The sequence below is a fragment of the Pseudopodoces humilis genome, chromosome 18 (assembly GCF_049639895.1).
Source record: "Pseudopodoces humilis isolate 2021_Gansu_Grassland_sample_001 chromosome 18, ASM4963989v1, whole genome shotgun sequence".
In the NCBI taxonomy this organism is placed as follows: domain Eukaryota; kingdom Metazoa; phylum Chordata; class Aves; order Passeriformes; family Paridae; genus Pseudopodoces; species Pseudopodoces humilis.
Window position 1 is genome coordinate 12,550,796 of NC_142217.1, and position 22,654 is coordinate 12,573,449.

General features: G+C 49.5%; 1 protein-coding gene across 2 annotated transcripts in view; it reads right to left on the reverse strand.

Moving 5' to 3' along the window:
• Positions 1-1,229: 1,229 nt before the first annotated feature.
• The window catches only part of ADAP1 (ArfGAP with dual PH domains 1), a 46,438-nt gene continuing 25,013 nt past the window's right edge, over positions 1,230-22,654 (reverse strand). The window contains exons 5-11 of one of the 2 annotated variants that reach the window (XM_005522986.3): positions 6,998-7,110; positions 6,399-6,545; positions 4,954-5,037; positions 3,977-4,039; positions 3,543-3,614; positions 2,919-3,147; positions 1,230-2,548 (exon numbers count right to left, since the gene is read on the reverse strand). In XM_005522986.3, the coding sequence (XP_005523043.1) occupies positions 2,520-2,548; positions 2,919-3,147; positions 3,543-3,614; positions 3,977-4,039; positions 4,954-5,037; positions 6,399-6,545; positions 6,998-7,110 (737 nt within the window). In that variant the 3' untranslated portion in view covers positions 1,230-2,519. Of the gene's footprint in view, positions 2,549-2,918; positions 3,148-3,542; positions 3,615-3,976; positions 4,133-4,953; positions 5,038-6,398; positions 6,546-6,997; positions 7,111-22,654 lie in introns of both variants that reach the window. The other variant, XM_088063953.1, reaches the window with a different exon arrangement.

The following is a 22,654-nucleotide window of genomic DNA, read 5'->3' on the forward strand; positions in this document are numbered from 1 at the left end:
TGTAGACATTTAGTAAAAGATCTGGGATGTCAGCTGAGGTTTAGACCCACATCATTTCATTGCTTTTGGCTGCCAGGATGTGTCTTCCAGGCAGTGTAAGGTGTCCACAGGCATCTAGCACATGTCCCCTCCTGTGTCCTGTATATATGACCCAATGTGAGGTTATTTGCCTCAGCTCTGTCTGCAGCCCCCACTGTGAGCCCTGCATGTGCCCTGACCCCAAAACCCCAGCCCTGACAGGAGGGCAGTGCTCCAGGGCTGGGGCACCCTCCTGTGGATCTACAAAGCGTATATTCAATAATTACAACAGTATATACAGAACATATGTGTGTGTGTATAAAATATATACCCAGGAATTTAAAATACATGTATATACACACACATATAAACAGCCTTTTGTATAGATAATAATTATATACTTGTATGACATACCATTTATAATATTATTCTTAATTATACATGCACACAAAACGATTTTTATAGCTAGCTATAAACACGAAAAGGAGCCCAGTCTGTCCTCTGCCTGCTTCTGCTGTGCCTGTTGGTAAGTATGTGTGAGTGACAATGTGTGGGTAACATACACTTGTAAATACTTTAAATACAAGCTAAATATATAATTATAGTTATGCATACACATGTGCATGCAGATATATGTATGCCTATATGCAATATATTCACCTTAAATTTATAAACACGGTTATAAATTATGTGTATATATAAAGCATGCACATGTGTATATAATATATAATCATATATTTTAGAAAACAAAGTATAAAAATGTCTCTATGCATACACAGGTGTGCAAAATACATTTAGCTTATATATTTATAAATTGAGTATGTCTGAGTGCTACATCTATACATGAATGTGCATATGAACACCTCATACATACACACATTTTATCTATTACACTCTATGCACTATGCAGTTCACAGTTGTCTGTGAATAGCCAACAACCCCCTCCATAAAGCTTTTTTCTCCATCCCAAGAACCAGCTAAACCTTTGTGTATGTGTGCACACATCACGTATCGTATAGAAAATACCCAGAATATGCACTGTAACACACACATATACACCAATAGTATATAAAATAACACACACTGGGTGGGGCAGGTGGTTTAGAGGGTGTCCCAGACCCCCGGGGCTCTGCCAGCACCAGCACCTTGTTTCCATCTGCTGCTTTTTAACCCCACCTCCCTCCCCTGCCCCAGCACCACACGGCCACGGCTCTGACATAATAATAATAATTTATTGGTTCGAATGACATTTAGTACCACAGTTGTCTTACCAGTGACAGAATGAATGCACACAGCCGATGAGATGCTCTCAGATACACAACCAACCTAAGAAACATGTTGGACAGGTCCGTGGCTGGGGCTGGGCCTTCAGGGCACGCAGGAAATCTCATTTTTGGGTAAAAATCCAGCACCTGGTGTGCAGGTCCCAGCCCGCCCGCCCTGACTGCAGGAATTACAGTGCTCAACACCGCGCTGAAACTGAAACGTCACTTCAAGCAGCTTTTTTTTTAATTTTTCCTCACTTTTTTTTAAATTTTTTTTTGCTTTTTTTTTTTTTTTTTTTTTGGCAGGAAAGGAAAAATCAACAAAAAAAAAAATTAATTATTGGGGGAAAAGTGCAACCACCAAGTCTGGAGAAGGGATGTGCCTGCTGAGAGTGAGCTGGGACAGGCTTTGATGGTGCCCACGAGCAAAACTGCAGATAAAGCTCAACCCCCCCCAGCTGCATACCAGGCTCCCCAAACGGGGCAAAGCCCCCCAGACCACGGAACAGGGATGACCCAGGAGCCAAACACAGGCCTGGCCCCCAAAGCTCTGCTCCTCCAGCATCACCTCACGGATTGGTGTCTCCCTTGCAGCCCCCCCTCCCTGCCCTTTGTTAACATAACCAGGCTGATGATGCCCTTTTCCTCTACTTCTAAATCCTATTTGACCCTCTCCAGGTACAGCATCACCACCAGTCCCCAGGGGATAATTTACTTATCATTTACCCCGGCAGGCTCAGCTGTTTTGCACAGCACCACGTCCTGTGTTTCCAGGCTGTTTCCCATCCCACAGGGATGTCACCTCCTGGGGACTTGCAGCCCCCCTGGAAAGGGCTGGCAGCCATCTGAGTGTGGGGATGCTCAGCTCCAGCAGCCAGGGACCTGAATATAGGGAAAAGTCCCAGCTGCCCCTGGGATGTGCCACCAACAGTCTCTGCCATCCTGGTGAAGCTGGGTGGGGCACCCCTCCCAGCAGGTGTGGGGTGATGGGGTGGCAGGACCACCTGTCCCATCCCACAGAGCAGCCACAGAGATGAAGTTCAAGTTGGACCAGGATCTTCTCTGACATTCCACTGCCGCCCTTCCGACATGATCAAGTGAATGATGAGGGGAAAGGGAAGTATTATTATTGTTATTATTATTACTGTTATTATGAATTATTTTTAACATTTCAAATAAAACCATGTTGTGTTGTAAACAGAAGCTCCCTCCTCAGGTCTGCCCAGCCAGTCCCAGCTAAGGTTTATGTTTGAAATGGGCTTCCACTGAAAAGAAAAAATAGAGAAAATTAAGTTAAAGCAGGGCAAGCACTGGCAGGTGCCGACAGCCTGACACAAAGTGGTCCTTCGCTGCTGCTCCTTGGCTTTAATTACCCCCATAACTATATGGCTGATCCTTACAGCAGCATGACATCCCACCAGAGGCAATGAAGAGGGAAGGACACCACCCTCTTCCTCCTCTCCTGCCAGGGTGAGCCCCTCTCTGGCCAAACAGCCTTTGCATCCCGCCGGGCACTGAGGAGCTGCCTTGCACAGACCAGGTGGAGCGATGTCCTGCATCCCCAATCCCTCCCCAGCCATCCCATCCTGCAGCCCTCAGCCAGGACAGGCATCCAGCCCTCCCCAGGGGACTCACCTGCGTATTCCTGAGGCAGCATGGGCCGGCTGATGACTTTCTGAAAGGTGGTGATCCACTCCAGCTGGTCATCCTCTGTCTCACAGGCAAAGAGGAATTTCCGGTCCGGGGTGACGATGGTTATCCCGTGCTGCCAGTGGTTCCCCTGCGTGGATGGTGGGAGCCCTTCCAGCACCTTGTAGCTGTTTTCCTTGCTCCCAATAAAAACCTCCCCTCTCGCAAAGGCATCCTAGGAGACAGCAGAGCAGTCAGGCAGGGCTGAGCGTGAAGGGAGCTCTGCATCCCGGGCAGCCAGGACAGCCACAGCTCCAGCAGCACCACCCACAGCCCTGCTCCTCACCCAGGGGCACCCACAATACAGCACCAGGGAGCCAAGGTGCAGATGCACAATACATCGTGGACAGGGGTTTTAAAGTGGTTTTGGTACCTATGCACAGGGTTACTGCACACTGGACACCAGACAGAGCCACCACGCAGTGACGGTGTTGTGTCCCCTTGGCTCTCCCACCAGCCTGCCCTTCACTGCAGACCATGACTGTAATTATTACTGCTATTATTCTTATTAGTAGTAGCAGTAATATTGCAGATAATTCTCAACAGGTAGCCCAGGCACCTTCATCTTACCAGGGGATCTTTGAAATACATGAGCCGTCGGTCATCCATGGTGAACCATCGCTTCTTGAATCCCTCTGTTTGCTGAAGAGTCAAAAAATGCCAGGTCAGCACAGCTTCTCTCTAACCACGCATGACCCAGGAGTCTCAAAGCACTTGGAGGAGCCTGATGGGCTGGGGGAGCTGGGAACAGATGGCTTCTGAGCCATCACGAGCCACCACAGCCAGGGTCTGGGCCAGCTGTACCAGGAAGGGCCTTTGGGATGTAGATTTGGATTTTTTTAATGTTTGCTCAAAGGTGATGAAAGTGCATTAAAGAGAGTTATTCACAGAGTTATGGCTTTGCCTCTCTGGCAAGGTTGGTTTGGCCCAGCAGCAACCCCTTCTCAGGGCCATACAGAGCAAGACTCATGTTTGGAGGGACTGAAAAATGCTTCATATCCTACCTTTGGCCCCGTTTTCTCCATGTATCCTTCCTTCAGGTAGTTTCTAGAAAGCTTTGGCACCAGCTGCAAGAACAACAGCCAAAGAGGGCAGAAAAGAGCAGTGTCAGATGGAGGGGGCTGGGAGTTTCTGGCTGAGCTGGGCAGGGCTGGGGGTCCCTGGAAGGAAAATCCACACTGAGCTGGGCCCCAGCCCTGAGCCCACCCCATGGCTCTGCCTGACAGCTCCAGCCCTGCTCCTCCCCAGCGCTCAGAAGAGGAGGAAACACCTTGGAGCAGCTGCCCAGCACAGCCAGCAGCCTCCAGGAGAATCTCCCAAACTCCTCAGGGCACAGGGCAGGCAGGGACAGATCCACCCTGCAGAACCACAACTGGACCCCTCCCAGATATCTGGCAGAAGGCAGGAAATGCAATTAGATTTCAAAAGCTACAGCCAAGGAGGTGGCAGGGAGTGATCAACAAGCAGCACCACGGTGATGTTACCCCCCAAGAGCAGCACACAGCCCTGGCTGACAGCACGTCAGAGCAGCCTCTGGAATTGCATTAGCCCAGGGTAACACAATTAGCAGCTCCAGCGCCCGGAAACCACAGGCATTTATAAGCCAGGCTGCGCTGACCTGCAGAGAACTCAGGCAGGGCACTGACATCCTTCTGCCCTCACCTTTCCTGCCTTCCAGCCTCTGTTTTGGCTTTTGTTATTAGAGCAACAGCTTTTGAGCCTTGCTCAGGGCTCCTGCAGGCGTGGCAGTGCTGGAGTTCCTCCCCCAGCCCCTGGGAGTGCCTGGGCTCCAAGGCTGGGTGTTGGGAGCAGGTGCTGCTCCTGGGCTCAGCATCCCACCACAACCACTTCAGCCTGGTATTTGCAGAACCCTCCAAAGGATGGAGCACTCCCCAAACCTTCCAGCTTGTTAACAGCATGCTAAGAATGAGTGAGAGGGGAAAAAAAACAACCCAGCAAGCAATGCTGCAGGAACACTCACATCAGAGTCACTGGCTCCAGGGAATGCCACTTGTAGGTAATGGAAACGTGCTGCCCGGATGGCGTTGAACCAATCCACGATTTCCTGATCATGGGGAAGAAAAGCAGAGTGAGGAATGCAGCCTGCACACAAAATAACCTGATCCCGCTGTCTTTCATCTCTCCCGTCACTCTGGCCCCAGTGACAGAGCACAGTGTAGCAGCAATCCTAAAAACCACAGAATACAGCAAAGAGGTGAAGGATGTGGAACACTCAGCTGCTGTTCCGGGCTGCCAGACATGTACAGAGCACTGCAGCTTCCAGTGAGCACCGAGGGCACAGAGAGGGGGATTTAAACATCTCAGAACTGGCAAAACCAGCCCCAAAAGAGCATTTCAAATACTGAGCTGACCCTATAAACACAGTTGGGCTGGGCTCCAGGAGGACACACTGGGGCTGCTGGGGAGTACAAGAGGAGACCACAGGTGAGTGCCAGGGCAGCCTCCAGCCCCAAAGGGCAGGAGTTTACTCCAAGGGGTTCATCTTCTTGCAGCCCTTGTGCAGCCAAGGAGACAGACCAAATTCAGGGAAGTTGAAAGAATTTCAGCAGGGTCATTATCAGATTTCATCAGAGCACATCCTGCTCCTGCGTGGGACCGGCGAGACCGCTCCTTCTGCCAGCCCCCAGCAGAAACCTCAGCAGCTGAAACACAAACCCCAAAGCCAGCACAGCTCTGACTGCATTCCTCAGCCTGGTCAAACAAACCACCAAAGCCCAGCAAACCACAGACACTGACACAGCAGTGGGATGCCACTTTCCCATGAAAGAGGTGCTGCTTACTGCTCTGGGTTAAGTTGCAGCAGGGAGGTGCCTGAGAGCAGCTCGAGTCACACTGTGCTGTGCTCAGGAAGCACCTGCTGACAGCACTTGGCATGGAGGGGAAGTTTGGGGGCAGCTCTGCTGGAGTAGCTCCCTGGAAATCACAAACGACCACCCATGGGCCCTCTGCTTCACACCTCCCTTCAGAGACACCTGAGCAAGGGGATTTATTGCAATACAAACATGAATATCTGCATTTTGTGAAGTATGAGATAGGCAGATAGCAGTTCCCCTGCTTCTCCTATATTCCAGTTTGCTTCCCCTTTTGCAAGTGTTTGGACTGAGCCCCCTCATCTGCCAATGCTCCATCCACTCTGTCTCCTTCTCTGGCTACAGAGGAGCCTGCCTTGAAAAATCCTCTGCTCCAAGATGCAAGAAATTCCCAATTCCTTCCATTTCCATCTGTTTATTAGAACACAGTTTGCCACCCCTTGTGCTTGGAAGAACACGACAAACCCTCTCAAAGCTGGCTGTGCATCTTCCACCCTCCAAGTGATCCCAGCTTGGTTAGAGCCTGGTGTGCCACAGGCTGGCTCTGAGCAGCACCAGCCCCCAGGACCACCACCCAAACCTTCCACAGCCTCACCTTGCCATCTTCATGATAGACAAAGATGTTCCTTGTGCTATTGTCCTTCAAGTAAGTGATCTGCAGTCCGTGGGGGTTCCCGATTTTTGCAGGCTGGAAAGTCGCATTTAGGTGTTCGATCTTCATAATTGCTTTGGGTTCTTTTGCCTGGAAAACACAGCTGAGTGAGCAAAGCCCTGAGAAGTGGCTTTCAAACCAGAAAGCAGCTCACTTGGTCAGAAAAAAGGTCTGTTTTGTTTGAGGCCATTAGCTAAAAACACATGGATCCCAGCCCACAAAACTACCTGGTGATGAGACATCTGAGACCCTGCTCGGGTGTCAATGAGTGCTTCCTGCCAGCCTGGAAAAATGCTCTGTTCTTCTGCAAAATTCAGCAGGGATACAAAAAAAGGCAGACTAAAGTCTCTCCATGTGGTGGAGGAGCAAGAGCAAACCCCACTAAGAGAGGGTGAGCTGAGCCTGGTGCTCTTCTCCAGGAGCAACTGGGGATTCAGTGCTTATGGAAATTGTATAAATAAAGTGATGTCCTGGGAATTATGTGTTCCAGGATGCTCTCACAGCTGTGATCCCACCTGCACACAGCAAGCCCAGGTACTCACATCGTTTTTGTTGAAGTACTTCAGAGCACCTTCCCTCTCTGACAACACAAATTTTCGGCTTAAGAATTGCCCATTGTCACGTCCTCTCTTCCACAGAAATCCTTCTCGGTACCCTGCAGCAGAAAGGAGTGACTGAGAACCAGGGATAAAGTGCTGTATTTAAAAGAGAGTTGAGATAAAGAAAAGAACTACAGCTTCAGAACTAAGCAAACCAAGTGTGGCTGTTCTGCTGAGCACATGAATGAAATGGGCCTTCTCCTTCAGATCTGCCCTTCTCACTCTGCTCTGGTTCTTTTCCAACAGCTTGTGCTTCAGACATCTCCACTCTGACACCCAGGGAGTGACTGCCTGCAGGGACCCCTCGAGCAGTGCTGCAGCTCAGCCCTGGGTGAGCCAGCACAGGCAGAGAGTGTCCCTCTGTCCCTGTGAGACCCAGCAGCCCCCACTGCCTGCACCCCACAAACCCAGCCTGCTGCTGCCCCGAGATGCAGACAGGATTTATCATCCCACAGCCAGCACTGGGGGATAACATCACTGTCCATCTATTCCTTCCAGCTCTGAGCCCTCTCCATCCCTCCTGTGCAGGAGTGCTCCAGCCCACCAGAGCCTCATTGCTCATGTGCACCAGTCCAGTATCCCAGGGGACCAACACTGGATACATCAGGGCCTAGTTGAAAAAAAAAAGCTAATTTTTTTTCTCTAGTCCACCCATCCAGCTTGGAAGAATCTTCTCCAAAATCAGGATCAGACTCAGCTCATTCAGTCCATCAATTCAACCCTACCCCACTATGGGCTGGCTAGGAACTTTCCTAGCAAAAACCCCTTTAGAGGGCACTGGCGGTGTCAGAAAGAGAAGAACCCACAGTAAGCAGGATTACCCCAAGTCTGAGCAAGGGGAAGCAGCCAAGGAAGCAACCAAAGCCCAGCCAAGGGCAGCTGCATCCATCAGCAGAGCAGGAACAGCCCAGGCTGCTGTGCAGGGCAGAACTGCTGGGGAACCACAGCTCTGCCTGATGCAGAGATAGGCACTGCTCCCTGCTCCATCAGCAAACCCCTCTGTACCCTGTGGCAGGCTGCACACCATGGAGCTCACAGGAATTAGGTGTCTGTGGCAGGGGACAGGCAGGCAGGGCCGACTGCTCCCCTGAAAGGCAACACGTGAGCTCCTCCTCAGAGTGTGAGGTTTGGGAAACAAGGACAAGTGGCTTCTGTTCCTGAAAGGTGCTGGGTTTTAATGCCAAGCCAGTTGGAGCAGCAGGAGAGTACTTCAGAAGCTGTTGCTATTGATTCCACTGAACAGCAGAGAGGCTTTCAGAGCCTCTCTGTGCCTGGCATTTGGGGAACATTGATGTCTTGTAGGGAGCTGGAGAGAGCTGGCCTGGGGAAAAGGACATCAAACAACAGGAGAATGGTATCTCCAAACATAAATGTAGGGTGATGCAGGAGGAAAGCCCATCTTTTCCTTCAGAAATCCCCACATGGGCTTCGTGTGGTTCAGCAAAGCACACAGAACACACAGAGCTCAGCTCGTGGTGGCCCCACCTTGGGGCAGCTCCTGCCTGGGGATCTCATCCATTCACTCATCCATTCCAAACACAGGATTAGTGAAGGATGCTGCAGGCATTCCTGATTACACTTGCTCCCCTCCACAACACTGATTTTTTAGCATTTAAGGGATGGAGAATAACATCACTCTGTCTCCCCAGAGACGATCTCAAGTCATTGCTAACCCTGGCAGATGTGCCCCATCATCTGTGTATGAAAAGAGGGAAGCCCAGAGAGGTTTGCTGAGCTGTCCAGGACAAGGCTGTGACCCAGGGTCAAAGTCAGCCAGTTTTCCCTGCCCTCTTACATTGGACATTTAATTTTGATGTTCTCTTTCCAACTTCTTGTGTCAAAACACAGGGTTCAAATTCTGCTTCAAAGAAGAATTACAAAAACCCAACACAACCAAGTGTTATCCCATTCTGTGGCTCACATGTTGGCTCTTCCCAGGCCAATCACTTCAGTAAAAGAGCTCCTGGCTGCTCAGACAAAGCCAGCTGCTGATTTCAGTGTACTTTACAGTGTACAGGTTTTAGCTTGCTTCTTTTCTTTTTCTTTTTTCTTCCCTTCAGGGCTGCATCTTCAGGAGCTGCTCCTCTGCTCTGCTCAAACCTGAACCCCTGTCAACACCCATGAGTGCAAACCACAGTGAATGGCACTTGAACCCAACCTGAACCCACACAGGCTCCCCAGGCAAACTGTGTGTCAGCAAGACGTGTCCTCAAAGCCCTGACCTGAAGGGTTGTGAGAGCAGCCAGAGAAGGTGCTGAGAAACAAAACTGCAGGAGGCTGAACAGGGAACAGATCTCACACTGGAGGGCATTGGAAGCAAAATAAACCCTCTCTTCCTTGTCTCATGTGCTGCACTATCTTAGCAACAGCACCTGGTCACATTCTGATCTTCAGGGGTGCTGAGGCCTTGGCACAAGATTCCCAGAGCAGCTCTGGCTGCTTCCCTGGAAGGGTCTAAGGCCAGGTGGGACGGGGCTTGGAGCACCCTGGGATAGTGGAAGGTGTCCCTGCCCATGGCAGGGTGAAATGAGATGACCTTTAATGTCCTTTCCAACCCAAACCATCCTGTCATTCTGTGAGGGCTGCTCTGCTCAGGTGGAAGCTGAATGACCACAAGCCCTACAACACCTGCTGACCACTGGTGTTGGACACACAGCATCGTGTCACCAAGTTTGCTTCCTCTCCCAAGCACAGGACAAGGGATGCAACCACCTGCCATCATCCCAGTGATCACCAGCACCTAACCACAAGTGTAGAAAGCACTACTTGGGGAAAAGCTGCTGAAGAAATACCACTAACATTGCTAGCACTGCTGCTGTCACGTTTCCTGCATCACTTCTGCCACCTGCCAAGGAGCAAGCTTAATTGCTTTTGCAGGCTGCTCTGCACAAACCTGTGACACCTGCAAAAGCCCCTCCAAGCAGTTGTGTCAGTCAGCCAGCAAATGGCACATGATACAACCACACCACCCAGGTATTTCTGAGCTGTTATGTGGCTTCCAAGGTAAAATGGGGAACTGTCACTTCTACACCCACTTCATCCCCACAGCTAAAACTCTGGGGGCAAGGAAAACAGGGTCACCAGGCTGGCTGACTGAAAAGAAGATTGTGCTTGGCCTTGTGCCAGCTCAGGTGGGCTGGTGGCTGCAGCTCCTTCAGGCACATAAAACTGGCAGCACCCATCGGGTGCTCCAGTGTACCCAGCCTGCCCTTGCCTGAGAGGCTGCAGAGGAAGCAAGGGAGAGGATTTTATGTCAAGAACATCTGTTGTAGCCACCATCTTTCCATCTGACTTCTACCAGCATTTGGTTCAAGTTCCCTGTTTTAAAGAAGAGGGATATTGCTACTTCCCCACCTCAGAAAGCTGTCACAGAGCTTAGTTAATGGTGGGGGTTTGGTCTCTGAGAATGTGGATTACAGGAAGTACCCAAAATCACTTGTCCAGTTTTACTCTTTGTTCTCAGAGAAGAAAAATCCCTCCTGCAAGGAGAGCAATCAGATCCACTGGCTTGCAAAATCCAACATGCACGGACTTTGCTTCTGTCATCCTAAGGCATTATAAACTGGGAATTAAAACCACATCTGATCTTTGGTTTCTTGGCTCCTTATTTCACAGTTTCAGAACTGCTTGTTCCCATGATGTTTCTAGGGCTGTGGTAAAACCAGGTCCAGGCTTTTGGAAGAAACCTGAGTGCATCCAACACCACACAAATGCACCACTGTGTAGTTTCTTGCCTCCTTGCCTCACTGCAATACAAAGCATGGGGGCTGAATGAGAGAAAAAAATGTACTTGTGCATGTAATCCAAGAGAATCACGTTTTCCTAGAGTTCAGCCAGAGCACCTCCTCCTACAGAAGCCATTTTTCCTTCCTCTCAGTGGTTAAAGTGCATTGACCCCAATTCAGAGCTTTGGAGAGGATTCAAATCCAGCTCCCTCACTTTGCTGCTAAAATTGCAGGGTGCACATGGCCACTCCTCTGTGTGTCAAAGCTGAGCACTCTGCTCTATTAGCACTGCAAGGTGTTAATTAGGGCAGGACAGGGGATAGGCACTGCCTGGACATGGTGTGCCCACCTTTTCTGAGAGGTTAAGGAACTGCATAATTATCTGGAGCAGCTGGGAGGTCACTGCTTGGTGCACCTAACGCAAGGTGGGTGCCTGGCTCACACTCTCAGGGTGAGAAGGGAATGATCTCTCTCCACCTCCCTAAAGACAACCTTTTCTCCCCATTTAGGACACCACATCCTCTTTACATCTCATCCAACCAGGCCAAAGAGCCCAGGAACATCACCCTGACACCCACACCATTTCCTCGCACACACACGTTTTAGAGACGCAAAATTTCCCAGCTCCTAACCAATCAGTCCTCTCTTAATGAGCACTTAGCTTCCAAATTACCTTTCCTGAAGGCCATTCTGCAGAGAAGGGTTTCCTGTTGTCATCCAGTCTGCCTCTGCTGCCTTCCAGGAGCTCATAAAACAATTACTGTCCCACTGCATTGTCCCCTCAGCTATGGATGCAAGCGACCGATGAGATTGATTACTTCCACAATACCCAATTAACCCACTCACTCTGCAAACGATTGACTTAATCAAAGGCAATTAGTGCTTGAATGGCTAGAGCAGACAGAAAGCCAGGATTTAGTGGATGATTCAGATGACATTGTACAGACATCTCCTTGGCCTTCTAAGGGAAAACATCTTCACTGGTGCTCAGCTCAGAGCTGGAAGTAGATGAAACCTCAGGTCGGTGCTGTGGGGTGGCACAGAAAACGCGAGGGAGTAGGAACACACACTTCCCTTTACTGACAGAAGGGGAACTTGCAATGACTGATGTTCCCTTTTTCCTGCTTTTTCTGTTCATGCAGGGCCCAAAGCACCAAGCAGTTGACCAGACCTCAATGTCCAAGAGGGTCCTGGAAAGGTAACTTGCCTCTGATAGATCCAGCTCTCTGAGCAAAGTCAACGCTGTTCTACAAAACCACCTTCAATATTGATTTCTTCCACAGCAACTTCTCCCACAATTTAAAAAAAAAAAAAAATAGAAAACCACTCCAAAAGACTCAGTTTGGAGGCAGGACCACATCTCTGTAGAAATGCAGGTGTCAATGTCCTCAGACATTATCTCTAGACAAATCACCCCAAACTGTCACAGCAGAGACCAGACAAAGCCTCACCACAGGAAGTTCAAGAAGAGCAACCCATGACACCTTAAGCAGAGGACAGAGATCATTTTAGATCATGTGAGGAACAACTTCAAGGCTGAAGCCACACATGGAAAACCAATTCTCCAGATCACTGCAAAAAGATATTGTCATCTTGCTTCATCCTGATTTTGTAGTGGAAAAGGATGCTCCCCAGCTGGGATCAAGATGGAAAATGGAGCCAAATGCACCATCTCTATGGAAGGGTCACAGGGCTGGGCTTAACTACACATTGAGACCCTGAGGCTGACAGAGAGGAGAAGAGGTCTGTCTCCCCACCAACAGGCATGTGGAATTTAAATGCAAGGTCCATCCCTGGGTTTCCAGTCCCACTTAATTGTGAATACACTTGCCTTGGTGTCTCACAGCTGAAAATCCAAATTGCTTCTAAGCAAAGCCCCAGTAATAAAGCTGAAATCCATTAAGCCTGTGATGTTTGCCACTATTTAAATCTGATTAAAATTGTACATGACACCACTAAGCCAAACAGTCAGAAAACACTCCTGTCAAGTCTGATGTTTCTCCACTTAATCCAGACCCCCCTTCTTTCACCGGGTTGTCAGCTGAAAGGAGCCATAACAAGAGATCATGTACCTAATCCAGCTTCCTAAGCTGTTTTTAACTGGTTTCTTTAATCACATGTTATGATTCCCTGCGGAGCAGCTCTCAGGTGACATTAGCACAGTCACTCATACTCCAGGGGGATCTCAGGTGGGATCACCTTGCTCCTTGTGCCGCTGGAGTGCAGCAGAAATGAGACACACACAGGTACCTCTGCAGAGCCTGGGAAGCCACCAGTGGGATAAACAATGGGAGATCACAGCAGCAGGGGGTGACAGCCACAGGTGAGCAGCTGCAGGGTAAGATAGTGCAAAGGACTCTCATCAGAGAAGCAGCTTCTTTTGGTAGAGTGATATTGATCTCCCAGTGAGCACTCAACTCTGAAAATGCTGTGTGGGATCAAGTATCGGGTGAAAACACCAAATTATACAATTCCCAAGTCCTCACCTGATGCTGCAGGCATATCAGGTTTGATAAAGAAGGCAGCCACATCCTCCCTTTTATCAGTTTATCTTATAATTGACCATCAATACAGTACAACTTCCATGGTAACTTAATTATTGAGCAAGTGTTTACATATTAAAGATAAGACCACAGCTGGCTGCTGCAAGCACAATTTGATTCTATCTGCTGGGTGATGTTATAGCCCCTTGCTACAGAAAATGTCTTTACTGGAAGCCTTGCAGTTACATTGCTGAGAATTGAATGTGGAATCTAATTTTACTTGGAAATCAAATGCTTCCTCTTCCAGTGGCATCCCCGCAACACCCACCTGGGAGCCGCTGGCTGCTTGGAGAGAAAAATCCTGTTACAGGTAAATAACCTTCAGGTTTCGATCTTTTGAAGCCAGTCTTTCATAATAAAAGGCAGATGAAAGCTGGGAGGTTCCCAGTGTGATGTTCATCCCATTTACCAGCACTGAGTGCACTCAAAGCCTGATTTAGCTGGAAAGCCGGGGGAGAAAATGTTTAAGGGCAGGCACGCGGTACTAACTCACAATAACATCCTGCAGCAGCTCACTTCAGGAGCTGGATTCTGAGAGCCAAACCACAGAGCAAGGATCCTCCTTGGGCAAGACATAAACACTCCAAAAATCCTCGCTGCAGCCACTGTGAGTTACTGCACAGGAGGATGTCCTGCAGCCTTCCCTCCCCGCACCTGGAGGAGCTGCTGCCATCCCACACCATCATCACCCCTGCCCAGGGATGCCCACACAGAGCTGGTCCTGCCTGGACCTCTGCAAGGCAAGGGAGAACCCACATGGAACTGCACTGGCTCATGCAGAAAGCAAAGAGGTGAAACACTGAAAGAGGACAGGGAACCTTGACACCCTCACCATGCACCACAGTGGGATTCACCAACCTACAGTGCTGTGGCTCCAGCTCAAAACAACTCCAGAGCACCAGGAGCCACCTGAAGGTCTGGATTTTACACAGGCATCCTCAAACCACACCTAGGGGATCAGGCTAAAATGGCCTCTGAGCCTGAAGAGCTCTTGATGGATCTCTTCCCCACACCAATAAATAAAACCTCAGCCTAGGCAGCTGCTCACACAAATCAATCCAAGCAAGGATGAGATTTAAACCTCCAACAGAGCTGTAGAGAAGTCAGAGAGAAGTTCACCACAGACTTTAGATGGGTTTAGGACCCTGTGTTCTGGGGCATCCTGGAATAAAGTGTTCCCCAATAGGCAGCATTTCCATACAATCATAAACCATGGAAAGCCATTCTCACATGCACAGAGCACTCCTCTCTTTCTGCTTCGAAGAAAAATCCAAATGGCTTTGAGCAGATTGAGTGCTGCTATTGGCTCCTGGATGTCTTTTATTGAGTGTTCAATGCATTTACAGTGAAAACTTCATACAGGAAAGGAGAATTTTTTAATTTAGGATTCATTTTTGCCCTGGCTGCTGGTGTTCCAGCTGTCCCAGAAATCAGCTGGTACACGATGCTCTGGCAGCTGTGCTATCAAGGGAGGAGCATTTGGCAGCACAGCCACAACCTCCAGGTTGCACAAGGACATTTGCACACCTTGATTTTTCTAGAATTACCTCCCATTCCCTGGAGCAGCATAATCCCACTTAATGAACCCCTGGAATTATAAAAATCAAGGCTAAATTCTGTCCCAAAAAAATCACTGACCAAAATTCCCACTGACTTGGCTAGGCTAAAATTTTCTTTCACCCTCTGCAATGCATGAAAATTTGAAATTCACTCCCTGCTGAGCAGCCTCGTTGTCTTTTAGGTATTTTGGGGATATGCTGTTAGTTACTGCCATGCCACATGTCCCTCAGGGGCTGCCCTGGTTATGAAACTGGAGGTGGCTGCTGCATCTGCACCTCAACAGCAGCAGCATTTGTAAAACCAGTCCCATTTAGCCAGCTGGGGAGGCACCTCCCTGTCCCATTTCAGTGCAAGCATCCCAGAACTGGGGTGTGCACAACTCCTCTACTGCAGCCTTCCTGCTGCAGCAGAGATTTCAAGGTGAAAACTCGGGTGAACTCACTCTAGGAGGAAAATGCAGGTGGATGTGGGCTGGTGCTGGCAAGAAAAAAGCACCAGCAAATGCTCTGGTTCAGAGTTGAGGCTGATCTAACTCAGCTACATCTCTGGCAAACTCCAGAAAAAGACATGACCTCACCCTGGAGAATGTTATCTGGTGAGAGACAGAAACCAGCCGACCCTGCACAGGTCTCCAAAGTAAAATGGATCTTTCTTTAGTAGAAATTTAATTAAGCTACCATGAGTTGCCATGAAAACAGCCTTTTCCATGTTCTTTGTTATCCTACTGCTCCCTAGTCACTCCCTTCTCATTAGTGGAAGAAAGATGCCCCAGCTTTTTGGTCCTGTGTCATTACTCAGGGAATGTGAATGTGCACAGTATAAAATCACTGAGAAATACCAGACCTGGAGCGCCAAGAACTACCCTCATAAAGCATGGAAAATACAAAGGGATGGTTCTCCTATTCATTCCTTAAACATTTATCATACAAGACATGGAGAACAAAGCTTTGTACTTCTTTTCAGCTGTCTCAAATTGATATAGGTCCATTTATTGACTGCAAAATCTCAAGGTTACAGGAACAGACAGCCTGAGCAATATCAAGATACACTAATTCAAGTTGGTTGACCTCAAAGAGGGAAAGCTCAAGGACAGGAGTGAGTCATGATAATTTTAGTTGGGGTGTTTCACACATTTGTTGACCTTATAGTCTATCCTCACCAGCTGGACTGACTCTCCTGGGAGCAACCCAGGGCATCCCCAGGGAGCATCCAGAGCACACCCCAAAACACAGGCAGCACATTCAGCTGCCACAGGCTGGAGGGGCTCAGACCACCTCACCCATGAGAAACTGCACTGGTTCAGCAAATTCAACCAACCTCAAACTGACCACAAGTCCAATGCTTTTGATTTGAGTTGATAAATGTAAATATTTCTGTTAAAGGATGACACAAAATGAAACATTTCTTAGGTGTGCTTTTTTGAGAGGGGGAAAAAAAACCCTAACGAAATATTTTGCACAAAGTCCTTAGATGGAGAACAAAAAAAAAATAAAAGGACCAACCCCCAACTATTTAAAATTTCATGGGACAGCCCTTACCCCTCTCAGCAAGGCTCCCACCCACGCTGCTCTGCTTCCCCTGCATTGAGCATCGCTTCTGCCTTTCTTCTTGCACGAGAGCTGCTGCTCCTTGGCTAATTATAGAAGCTTGGATCAGAGCTATGCTGAAGGCAGCTTGACAGAACCAGCTGTTAAAATTACAGCTGGATCCTGAACTAGCTGTGAGCATCCAGCTTTAGCTCGCAGTGGTGCTACCCCCCTTCCCAGGGCCAGCTGCCAATGCCTTGCTTGGCCAGCTGCTCCTCCTCCCCTAAGTTCAGACCCACAGGTTCTCACCTGCAAGTTTTGGCTGCCTAAATGCTTTTGTGCTTTAGGGGAGTTGAAGACATCAGAGTATTTCTCTTTGCTAGATGTTTTTCTTCCTGCAGCAGCTATCTGTAAGATCCATCACCGCCCCATCACTTTGTCACTGCAATGTTCATGGATTTCCTGGAAAGCATAACAGCAGTGGCTGGCCTCTTGCCATAGCTCAGAGAGATAGAAAAAATAAAACTGCACCAAATTTAACTCTAAAAGACAAGCTCTTGCATTTGGAGCCCTCTCCTTTGCCTTCTGGTGGCGACTTTGTGCGGTGTCTCCACATCAAGGCTGGGAAGTGGTGCAGAATCTTCCCTTGATTCCCACAGAGGCCCAGGAGGCGGCAGTACTCCTTCAGAGGGGTACCCAGTCTGCATCAGCACTTCCAAACAGCTCCTGAAAGGCACTGAAAGGCTTCTGCAGCTCCTGGTCATATGATGCCAGTCCTGTGGAAATGTCAGCGCATCCCGGCATGGGAGCGATGGCACGCGCGGGTCCCTGTCAGCCCTGCTCCCCTTGCACAAGGAAAAATAAGAGTAGGTACAAACCATGCTGTGATCTCCCCTTGCACCCTCCTCCTGAGTTTAGTTTGTTAAACAGCCCTTTGATGTGCCTCGTCTTTACTGCAGCAAAGTCCTGTTTGATGTTTACACCCATTTGCATTGTGAATTCCGACAGGGAGCGAGGCTGGGACCCAGCACAGGAGAAACCTTCCCTCCTCACCCTGCCCAAACCCACCGGGGATGCTGCAGTGGGTGCTGTCAGTCTGCCTGGGGTTAGGTCTGCTGCTGGTTTCTCAAGTGGATATTTTCAGATGGATCCATTTCCTTCCAAGGCAATTTGGTTCAATATTTGCTCTCTCACTGTGTGAGTTTTTGCTTTACTCTGGGTGAGGCTGCAGAGAGCAGAAGTGACCTGCAAAGCGTCTCCCCCATCCACTTCACATGGTAGCAGTGCCAGGGCACACCAAGGCAGAAGAAGAAGACATTTGTTTCAAAGCAATGACTGCATTTCCCTCAAACCTCCAAGGAGAGGATGGGGAAAGGTTTCTTGGAACAAGCCCTGACAGGGAGTTGTGTAATGTTAAATGCATAAAGGATTATGCTGGGGAGACATGAAAAGGAGACAGAGCATCAGCGATGGGTCCCATCTGCTTCAGCTGAACATACTTTTCTCTAGACTTTCCTCCTTCAACCATTTCAATCTTTCTCCAGAGCCTTTCATCTTAAACTCTTCCTCCCTACCAGACAAAAGGTTTTGGGGAAAAAAAAAAACAAGAAGGCAGGCATTAATCCTCCTTTTTTGTACCCAAAATCCACAGCACAAGTGCCAAGGCACGGATGCCAGATGTCACAACCCCCACTGGGGCCATGCCCCGCTCCTGGGGATGCAAACGTCACACCTGACACATGTGAGGAGCAGGGGGGCTCAGACCCACCCAGAGGGGCTTCACCTTCACGAGAGGGCGTGGGGAGGGGGAGCAGCTCCCCCAGCCTGGCTGCAGCGTGACTCACGTCCCGGCCGGCGGCTGATGTCAGCACAGAGAACAGAAGCCTCTCTGTGCCTCGGCAGCAGGAGAAGGAGGTTTCGTGCCAGGCAAGGTTGCTCACTGGAGGGATGCTCCTGCTTTAACCCACTCCTGACAGCAGCACATCAGCCTCCAGTGACCTTGGTGCTGCCAGGGCTTGCAACATCAGGCACTCACACCCCTGCCCTCTGATGGAAACCTCTGGACAGGGGCTGCTTTTTGGGGGGGATCTGTACAGCACTCAGAGCAGTGGATGCAACAAAATCTCTGTTGCAAACAACAAAATGCTCTTGAGTACCCTTGAAATGCTAAAATGCTCCTTTGGAAAGCCAATAGTGGAGGCTGCATCTTTTTTGGAGAGGGCTAGAGCCCCGCTGCCACTTAGCCTGACATCCTGCATTGCTCCCTGCCATGCTCCCCACTGCTCCAACGACCACAAAGAGAAGCATCAGCAGAACCTGCAGAGCACCAAGCTCATGGCAGGCTGCAAAACTCAGCCAAGAAGCCAAATTCCCTGATACAATCCCAGGCTGGCTGTGATGTCAAATCACTTCATGCTCTGGGACACTGAGGCAGGGCAGAGGTCCATGCCAAAGAGATGCAGCATCCCTGTGCCCTGGGCTCCTCATCCAGCCACAAATCCAGCCTGTCCAGAGATCAGTCCCACCTTCAGCTGCCCTGGGTGCATCAGAGCCAAGCACAGGAGCTGCTCCTGGTGTCAGCTGGGAAGAGTGAAATGCAGCCAGACCGTGGGAGCCTGCAGCCAAGCCCTTACAGACGAGGGCAGGACTGAGCACAGAGGTTTGTAACACGGTTCTGCTGAAACCCAGTGAGAGCCAAACCTGGTGCTTGGGTTTAGCCAAATACCAGAATCACTTGCTGGGAATTTACTGGAAATGGTGATTTAGCAGAAGGCACCACTGATGCAATCCTAGCATGCACACCAAGCACCAGCATGCGCTGCAGGGAGCTGGTGCCACGACTTCCTACCACAAAGCATCTCCCCCTCCATGCCCAAATCTCTGCTTTGCAAAAGCCAACATGAATTCTCAACAAAATACCAGGCTATACTGATTTTCACTGCTTTTAAACTATACTGCTAATTACTACTTGATTTTCATCTCTAGGTCTATGAGGAATCTTCTTAGAGGGATTGGAAAGAGAGGCTAAGGCAGCACAAAAAAGCATCCCACAGTGAGGGATGCTCCACAGATCCCGTGACAGCCGCATCCTCCTGACACACGCTGCTGCCCTGAATCACAAAAACAAGAGCTTCCCATCAGTGAGGGGAGCAGAAAATTATGGAGCTTCTCTCAAAGCCCTGCTCTAATATTTGAGCCTTTCAAGCATCAGAAAAGAATTTAATCCACTTTACAACTAGCATCAGATAACAGTGACATTAAAAAGCAGTTGGAACCAAGCAGCAACTTCTTTTTGAGGCTATTAAGTAGAAATAAATTAACTTATTTCTTTATGTTGAAAATTCCTCTCTACAGGCTAAGATCAAGGCCAGCTAAAGCTTTTTGACAGCTGTTTGCCCATCAGCCACATCTGCATTGAGGTTAAATAAAGATTTACACTCACAGAAACTTCTGAAAAAATCAGACCTTTGGATTAAGATGCAGCCAGTATTTTCAGAAGTTCAACTCACAAAATGTTAGAAGAGCCAATTATAATTAGGCTTTTTCTACATTTCTATATATGGTCTAAATCAGGAGGCAAGCCACTGGCATTACAGGAAACATGCCAGCAAAAAAAAGCAGAATGAGGGGAAAATAAACTCTTTATTTGCACGATACTATTCACTTTACAGACACGTAACACAGCCAGGGCTTTAAAGGCCCTTTATAAATTTGCAGCATTATGTGGCACTAGAGCTTTTACTGTGGTATTCAGAGTCTAACGTGACCTGGTGTTCACACAGTGGCATTTCAAACCCCCCTGGCCTCAGCAGAAACACCTCCATGGCCACGGCTCGGGGCTGGGCACACAAGCACAACCATCACACCTGCTCTGCAAGATTCTGCTGCTTCCAGCTCCCAGCAGGAGCAGGGAATGGAAACTGATTTTGTCTAACAGGGCATTCATGGCCTGTTTACAAACTGGTGATGTGAACTGGAGGATGCTCTGGCCCCGGACACTCGGACACTGCCCTGGGCTGGTGTCGCAGCCCCTCGAACAAAGGGCAGGCTCCAATCCCACACCAAAGGCTGTTTTTAGCACGAGGAGATGTTGTAAAGCTCGTAAGAAACTGGGGGAAGGGAGAAAAGGTTTAAGGAAAAAGAATCCCCAAACGATGCTGAAGTACTTGTGTCCCTTGTCAGGTCAGAGAAGTGAGGCACAAGCCCTGCCCTCGTCCCGGCAGCCACAGCATGGACACGGTGGAGGATTGTTTCACACACACACACACAGCCCAAAGCAGACAGTGGTACCCAGCTCCCAGAGGCTGTGGGATGCTCCTGCACACCCCAGGGCTCCCAGGCAGGTGACCTTGCTCTGCAGCACTGCACCCTCCTGCAGCACACTGCCTGGACAAAGCCCAGCGAGATGTTGCTGATAACCCTTGACATGGTGGTTTTATCTCGTGGTTTCTTTTACTGCTCCTGCGAGTTCTGTTTCCTAAGGAACCAAAGCTGCTGTGAGCATTGCTCATCCATCTCTCCCTCTGGCTTCTCAGCATCCTGGATAATTTCAGCCAGATGTGGCTCCCCATAGTTGCTGTTCTCTCTTTCTCACTTATAAAGCAACGGGGTAATTTACACACTTAAAAATCATCCTCATCCCTGCGTTTTGCAGAACCACCCTTGTGGTGGGGCACTGCCCCTCCTTCTGTGAGGGGCTGGCATCTCCCTGCCCTCACCTTACCCCCAACCACACCCCACCCTGCTCTGTGTTAGCACAGCATTACCCTGACCATGCTCACACCTTCACCTGGGAAAAGCCAGGAGAGCTGCCCTGGAGTCAGTGGAAATATAAAGAGGAACATCAGCCAAAGATGTGGGCTGCACTAGGGGAAAAAACAACAGTGAATTAAATCTTCCTGCTGGTCTGCATGAGAGAAGCTGAGATGGCAGCTGGCTACCATCCTGACCACACACATGAGCTGGCTCAAATCCTTCCCAGTGCTAAAAGCAGCTCTTGATTTAGCTGACAACACTTCAGCAATAGAGTTTTATTTTAACTCTTTTATTTAAGATGCAGGTCCGGTGTCTTGTCAGCAGTTAAAGGATGCTGCAGGGAGGACCTGTGGTGCTTCTCCCCACTTGCAAGGAGCTGGTTTCACACAACAGCTGTGTCTCACCCTTACCAAGTCACTCCCACAGCGTTTCTCCCTACCCACGGGGGTGATGCTCTGACCACGGAGCAGGTCCAGTGGGATGGAGCAGTGTTCCACACAAAGACTTTCAGACAGCATAAACCAGCACAAGAAATAGGGAAAAACCCCAACAACTCACCTTTGCCTCTCTAGCACCTCTCACAAGAGCCCAAATCTGGGAACACTGTTGCCTCATAACTCTACAGTGCCCTGAATGGGGACCTTGCTCTTTCTCGCCTTTTCTCTTCTGGTCCAAAGGTCCTTCCCAGCAGCACAGGAGCTGCAGCCAAGCCTGAGCAGGGCAGTGATTTACTGGCACAGCCTGTGTATGTGACAGGACGCTGGGGAAAACACCTCTGGAGCAGCACTTCCACCACGACTCACCCCAGCAGTGTGCAGCGTTAAAACCTTGCAGACTGCACACAAGGTGCCCTGTTCCCCCAAGCCTTCAGGCCCTCTCCACTGCCACCCTTTCTTCCTGCAAGCACCCACAGGGGCTGTCCCCAGGCATCCATCCTCCCTCCCAGTGTCACCACACCTCCTGTCCCCATGCCACCTCCACCCCTGGGTCTCACTGCACCTGCTTGCACAGCAAAGGGATGGGATGGCTCTGTGTGCCTTCACAAGCATCTCCTTAAAGACCACGAATGTTCAGGGCTTAGCAAAGGCCACCAGGAGCCCTCAAGCTGATGCTTTGTTTCTTTGCTCAGTGCTTTGGGCTGTGTGATGTGTGGAAAACCCCGTGCCCTCCGAGGCTGCCACTGGCACTGGTTTGTTCCTGGGTGCTGCTCAGCCCTGTAATTTGCTTCTGAGGTGCTGAAAAAACCCACGGCAGAGCCGGTGTCGCTCTGACACCCACAGCTCCTCACTAGCTGGAGGAAATGGGGTAAGAGACAGCAGAGGAACAGGCCTGTCAGCTAAAATAATTGGATTTTAACTGCAACACTGCTCACTGTTTTGTCTGATGAGGCCCAAAATAAACTGCATTACATCACTGCAGGTCACACTGAGCTAATAAGGGTCTCTTCCTCACACTGAGAAAGGACGTTTTTGTGTCCCCTGTGTTTTCTCC